General features: G+C 52.4%; 1 protein-coding gene across 1 annotated transcript, besides 7 other annotated features; it reads left to right on the forward strand.

Annotated features, from left to right (window-relative positions):
* Positions 1–3,012: part of a sequence feature (areas not merged during assembly with more than two copies in the genome that could not be assigned to a particular haplotype) that runs on past the window's edge.
* Positions 1,539–4,385, forward strand: Tc00.1047053507479.70 (trans-sialidase, putative; the record flags this gene model as incomplete). Its single annotated transcript, XM_806976.1, has 1 exon — positions 1,539–4,385. The coding sequence occupies one exon, from the start codon at positions 1,539–1,541 to the stop codon at positions 4,383–4,385; it is 2,847 nt and encodes a 948-aa protein (XP_812069.1).
* Positions 3,013–6,737: a sequence feature (heterozygous, Esmeraldo-like haplotype).
* Positions 5,256–5,299: a microsatellite.
* Positions 5,331–5,351: a sequence feature (AT_rich).
* Positions 6,028–6,217: a repeat region.
* Positions 6,217–6,737: a repeat region.
* Positions 6,220–6,734: a microsatellite.

Below are 6,737 nucleotides of genomic sequence, written 5' to 3' on the forward strand. Positions count from 1 at the left end.
TACGGTGTTTATTTTCAGGGTTGAGAGACTATTCTTTGTTGGAATGTATTGTGGGAGACCATCTGTGTGTTTGTTTTTCTTAATTAATTCCTTGGCATTTGGTGTCTGCCGTGAAACAGATGTTGATGGCCGTTTTATGGCGGTGAGATGCATTTTTATTTATTTAATTGGCGAGTAGGTGAATTGTGTTGCGTTCTGTTGTGCGTCTTGTTGCTGACGGCAAGTGGCCGCAGTGAGACGTTGTGAGCGCCTCCGACACGAGGTGTGATTGGGCAGTCATCTCCTCCGCTCGCCGGTACACGCTGTTGAGGCGGCGTGATGATAATGAATCGGCCTCTCAGAAAGGTAACAAGAGGGCGTTTGCTGTTCCCGCTGCGGTTCACGACTGAACTCCCAATCCGTGGGCGGGGTTGCTCTGCCTGTCGTATTTCTTTGAATTTCCATGAGTTTTGCACATGGTCATCCACACGCACATGCACGCAATCTCCCTGTTTGCCCTCCTGTGGGCGGGAGACCGGGATGCAAGGTGAAAATGTGGCCCGTGCCAGCATGTGGTAAAGTCTTTCTTGGGAGGGATTGCGACTGTGATGTACGTCCTGGCAGGCAGGAATGGGATGAGAGGGGAGCGGAGGGGCGAGTAACAACGATTCTGTGCGGGGGCAATGCGCAGTGAATAGGGCGAAGTGGTATTTATGTTGACTTTTTAAAGCATTTTTGTTTTTTTCTTTGTGGCAATGGAAAGAAACTTTGGGTGATTTTCTATGGATTATTTGCACATAATTGAGCGCGGCAACACCATTTGCGGGGAAAAAGAGTGGCATCTGCGTGATGCTTGCTTTGTGAGCGCGAGATGGTCGGGGAGGCGTTCAACGCCCCGAGAGGCCAGGAGCAAAGGGACGTGCACTGCTGCAAGCAGAGGGATGCACGCACCTGTTGGTGGCGTTGCTGTGGAGCCCTGAATGGCCTGCAGGGAAGTTTGTTTCTGCCGCCTCATTATTTTGTTGATTGTTGCTTGCCGCGACCTTTTGAGACGGGGTGTGGGATGGACCGAGAGAGCGAGTGTCGTGTGGCGGTGCTGTGAATTGATGCTGCCCACGTTTGTGCACATATTTCCGTTTTTGTCCGCGTCCTTGCTGCGGCAGTGCACCGGAAGCGTGTGACTGATCACTGTATCACTTGCGGACTGTTTTGGCAGGACTTTGAATGGCGTCGCCGAATAATAAAACTCCGCTTGCATGTGTGTGTGTGTGTGTTGTCTTCTTCTGTGACTTACCGTGTTGTTGTTGTTTTTGTTTTCTGTGTGCGATGGTTCTCCGTGCCGTCCCTTCCGGATTGTCTTGTGTCCTGCTCTTTGCGTGGGTGCTCTGCTCTGCTCCTCACTGACCTTTCTGGTGTATTGCCGCTGTTACTGCCTTCACCACTTCTTGAACACATACACACTCTAGGAAAGCAAGCAACCAAACGCGAATCGCCACTGTGAGATTTAAAGGCACTGAAAGGACCAACAGCACACACACCGCCCACGCAAACATATTTATATGCTCTCCCGTGTTGCTGCAGTGAAGGCACCCCGCACACACAACCGTCGCCGCGTGACCGGATCCAGCGGAAGGAGGAGGGAAGGAAGAGAGAGTGAGTCGCAGAGGCCCAACATGTCGCGGCGTGTGTTTACTTCCGCGGTGCTGCTCCTCCTTTTCGTGTTGATGTGCGCCGCCGCGGGGTCTGTACAAGCCCAAAACTATGGAACAAGAGTGGACGATTCCTATGGAAGACACAGTTTGGAGCAGTCGCCAAGGGAGTATCCAGTCGCAAACACAGCGGCCGCTGGCCACATTTTCCGCAATCCCCATCTTGTGAATGTGGACGGGATGCTGCTGGCCATTGTTGGAGCCCAGTTCAATGGATCTGTGGGGAGCGGGAGTGCGTCCATGCAGTTGACGGCACGGATCAGCGTTGATGGTGGGAGGACGTGGCGGCCGTACGCGGGGCCAGAAGATCTTGACTTTTTTGCTGCACACCTTCACCAGATGTTGTTTACCACGCCTTTCAGACTCTTCGGACCGCTTTTTGCTTTTGTGGAGGGCTACGACTTACGGAACGGGGCCAGAATTCGGTTTACCGATGAGTGGGGAGGAAGTGGTGTGGAGTCTGTTATTCATTTTCTGGAGACGGGGCCTAGACGAAGCGGAGGTTTTTCGATGAATTCCGTCTCTATGAGCATTCGCCTTCCTTATCCCTATAAATCCGACGAATTGATTGGCTTCCTCAACGATGCCAGTACTCCCATCACGAAAATGACGGATGGCACGCTCGTGTTTCCCGTGCAGTTTCTGACAATGGGAGGGAACACTGCGTCCACAATCATGTACATGAATTTCACTCAACAGCGCTGGACCTTTGCAAAAAGCGCGACACATGCGGGCTGCACCAACCCCAGTATCCTTGAATGGGAGGCTGGGAAAATCATCATGATCACTTCATGTGAGTACGGTCGCAGAAGGGTGTACGAGTCGACTGACAAGGGGAACACGTGGACGGAGGCTCTGGGGACGCTCTCGCGCGTGTGGAGCAACTCATTGGCAGGTCTTGGGCTCCACATTCAGAGTGGATTCATCACTGCAACTATTGGTGGAAAGAAGGTGATCCTCCTCACCCAGCTGGAATATTTCGGGGACAAAGAAAGGAGCGAGATTCACCTGTGGCTAACGGACACGAACCGCATTTACCACGTTGGCCTGTTACCCACTGGGTATGGCGCGACCTCCAGCTCTCTTTTTTACGCGAATGATAAGCTGTATTGTTTGTACGAGGCCGGTGTTGGAAGCAGCTCCGGAGCCTTCTTCCTGGATCTGGCTTCCGAGCTGCACTGGATAAGGCATGCGCTGGATACTTGGGCCGCGAAGGACAATGCCTTGAGACAATGCAGCTCAATTGCCTCAGGCGCCGCGCTGTCAAGAGGGAACTGTTCTGTTCCTATCCCCACGACTGGGCTTGTGGGCCATTTGGCCGATAGGCTCCGTGGGGACAAGTGGGAGGACGAGTACCTTGGGGTGAATGCCGTTGTGAGGGGTGCGGCGAAAAAGGCTCCCAGTGGGTGGACGTTTGAAGGGCAAGGCGCGGGGGCCGAGTGGCCCGTGGACAAGCAGTGGCCGACCAGACCGTTCCACTTTGCAAACTATGGGTTTACTCTTGCGGCAACGGTGTCGATTCACGAGGTGCCGAAGGGCATCACTCCCCTGATGGGCCTGAAGAAAATGGGGAAGACAACACTCCTGGGACTGTCGTACGATAATAATATGGAGTGGAGCGTGGTGCACGGGCCGTACCAGAGTTATTTTGCTAAATGGGAGCTGGACAAGACGTATCACGTGGTGCTCAAAATGCATGACGGTGTGGGCTCCGTGTACGTTGACGGGACTCCCCTTTGGAATATGAGGCTGAGAAATTCGTTCAATGAAGGGCTGGACGCGGTCTCACACTTTTACTTTGGCGCGTACGATGAGCAGTTGAGCAGCGGGAAAATCCATGCGACGGTGGCGAACGTCTTTCTGTACAACCGCCCGTTGAATGAAACTGAGATTGGCGCCCTCAACGCGAATAAAGTCACCATTCCACCTCCGGAAAGGAAGTCGGCGAAAGCGGCGGCAGCTACTTCCCCGCCCGTTGAACCCGTAACCACTTCGGTTGCCACGGAGGCGCAGGCAACTGCGCCAGCGTCTACTACTGCCGCGTCGACAACTACTTCCCCGTCCGTTGAACCCGTAACCACTTCGGTTGCCAAAAATACGCAGGCAACTGTTCCAGCGCCCACTCCTGTCGCACCACAGCTGACGGAACAAGCAACCTCGAACGGGAGCAGTGACCCGAGCGGTGGCGATGCATCCACACCAGCGGTGCCCAATACCACGACACCCGCAGCAGGGGAGAGGAGCGCAGACCAGTCGGCATCTGTTGCATCTTCAAGTGCCGCCAACTCGGAGGATGACACTTCCTTGTCTGATGATGCACAAACGGTGGGGAAAGAAGTTGCCGATAACAAGCAGGGAGATCAACCAACCCAAGTCTCTGTGGGCGTCTCCGACGCAGCAAATCCAAAATCACATACCGCTGAAAGCAGGGGGCAAGAAGAGCCTGCAGTAGAAACTGAGGGGGGCGTGAGCTCTGATGAGAATGGGGAGACGACGGGAGGAGCTGATGGACAAGAGGAAGATATCCAGCCACAGGAAGGGGAAGCAAAGGCTGCGGCACTCGGCCTCGCACTAAAAAGCAGTCTTGGAAATTCGTCGCAGCGGGATGACAGCGTTGCTGGTACCATGCGTGAGAGCAGGGTGCTGCTGCCGCTGCTTCTTCTGCTGTTGGGACTCTGCGGGTTTGCGGCTTTGTGAGGAGTGTGCGGCCTCAGTGTGGAACAATTGCGTCCTCTTCCACACCGACACCATCCGGTAATGAATTACTCTCCGCAAAGAACAATTCTTTTTTTTCTTTTTATTCTTTTGCTTGTTGCCTTGGGGCAACCACTATGGACTTTTTTTCTTTTCTACTCTTCCCTTTTTAATTGTTTCTTGCTGCGCTCTTCCTGTGAGGGGTGCCGTGTGTTTCTCGCCCAACTGCTCCACTCGCACACCCACCGACACGCTCATGACGACGGCCCTGTGCGCCTCGCCTGCTGCACGCATGAGGAGGGGCCGCAACGAACGGCGCGCTGAGGGAGCCGTGACGTGTGGGCGTGCGACGAGGGCCTGTGGGGCGGAGCACACATTTCTTTCCCTCTTGTTTTGTTTTTTTGCGGCCAGGGCTGACAGACACCCGCAGCGCCACACACACAGCCACACCCTGCCGCTTTAAAAAAAGTAATTTTACTTGCTCTCTTTGACTTTTTTTTCTTGTTTTGCGTGTTTTTTTTTTTTTTTGCGCTGGCGCGCCCTTCGGAGTCGGCCTCGTGAGCATTTCTCTCCCCTCTGATTATTTTTCTTTTTTTTTTTCTGCGCTCACTCCCCCGATGGAGAGACGCGACTCCCCGTCATGTCTGCGTGCTTCTCTCAGCCCCCACACATACACACGAGTGACTGTGCTCTGCAGGCCGCACTCACGCACGCCGATGGGAGGGCTGAGGGGAGCAGCAACACGCAGATGACCCGTGAAATATAAACGATGTGCGGACACGTGGAGGGTCAGACGGTTGAAAGACACGTAAACAAATTTTTAATTTGTGGACAAAATATGCAGACAATTTTTGGAACAACATGGTAGTTAGGTTCTTTTTTTGTGTTTGTATTTTTTCTTTTTTTTTTTTTTTTTTGCGTGTGTGTGAAACAGTAATAGAGGACGACAATTTTTTTTTTTTTTTTTTTGCGTGTGTGTGGAACAGTAATAGAGGACAACCTTTTTCTTTTTTAATAATTATTTTGTGTGAGGGGGGTTAATATATGATGAAAGGGAATTGTTTTTTCTAAATTATTTTGAATAAATTTTGTATGAATTGCCGCTGTTTGGTCTGCAGTACAATATTATGAGCTTGAGCAGTCCTGCTATTTTTGCCATGCGTCTCCGCTGTATTGTTTTGTTTGTGCGTCTCTTCACATGCTCTGCTCCTTTTTTCACTTCTTTCACTTGTGTTTCTGCAGGCACACACAACCACACAAATACACAAAACGCACATTGCAGTCGTTTTGGATGCTTCCTTTTTCTCGGTGCTGGCGGTTGCGTGCAGCTGCTGCTTCCTTCTGCGGGCATGAAGCGAGGGAAGGAGGGGAAATGGAGCGCGCACCGCGAGTCACTTTTTCTGTTGGCGTGATGCACCACCTATGACCGCTTTGAGTCGGGCACCAAATACCATTGTGGGTGGAATGGCTGGAAATTTTATTGCCGCGTCACGGATGGATGAGGAATCGCTTCTGCGCGTGGCTCTTTGGGTGATTGCTTGCTTGGTGTGCGTTGTGTGCCGGCAGCGGGCTGTGGCCGTATCTCGTTGTCCGTGGGACTGAAGTGGAAGCAGTGGCGGTGTGTGCGTTTGTTGAGGCCGTCTCGCAGTTTACGCAAACGGTGAGGCACAGCTGCTGTGAAAGGCCGCATCTTGTCAGTATGGACTTATTGCCGTTGTGCGGTGTGTTTGACCATGTTTTTCGTTATGTGCATGAGAGCTGGGCGTGTTTTACCGGAGCGTTGGGTGCGACCATCTGCCATGGCGACAATTTGTATGGTTGAGCGCGCGTGTGCGGGTTAGGGTTAGGGTTAGGGTTAGGGTTAGGGTTAGGGTTAGGGTTAGGGTTAGGGTTAGGGTTAGGGTTAGGGTTAGGGTTAGGGTTAGGGTTAGGGTTAGGGTTAGGGTTAGGGTTAGGGTTAGGGTTAGGGTTAGGGTTAGGGTTAGGGTTAGGGTTAGGGTTAGGGTTAGGGTTAGGGTTAGGGTTAGGGTTAGGGTTAGGGTTAGGGTTAGGGTTAGGGTTAGGGTTAGGGTTAGGGTTAGGGTTAGGGTTAGGGTTAGGGTTAGGGTTAGGGTTAGGGTTAGGGTTAGGGTTAGGGTTAGGGTTAGGGTTAGGGTTAGGGTTAGGGTTAGGGTTAGGGTTAGGGTTAGGGTTAGGGTTAGGGTTAGGGTTAGGGTTAGGGTTAGGGTTAGGGTTAGGGTTAGGGTTAGGGTTAGGGTTAGGGTTAGGGTTAGGGTTAGGGTTAGGGTTAGGGTTAGGGTTAGGGTTAGGGTTAGGGTTAGGGTTAGGGTTAGGGTTAGGGTTAGGGTTAGGCTT

Source organism: Trypanosoma cruzi, genomic scaffold (assembly GCF_000209065.1).
Source record: "Trypanosoma cruzi strain CL Brener 1047053515907 genomic scaffold, whole genome shotgun sequence".
Lineage (NCBI taxonomy): Eukaryota > Euglenozoa > Kinetoplastea > Trypanosomatida > Trypanosomatidae > Trypanosoma > Trypanosoma cruzi.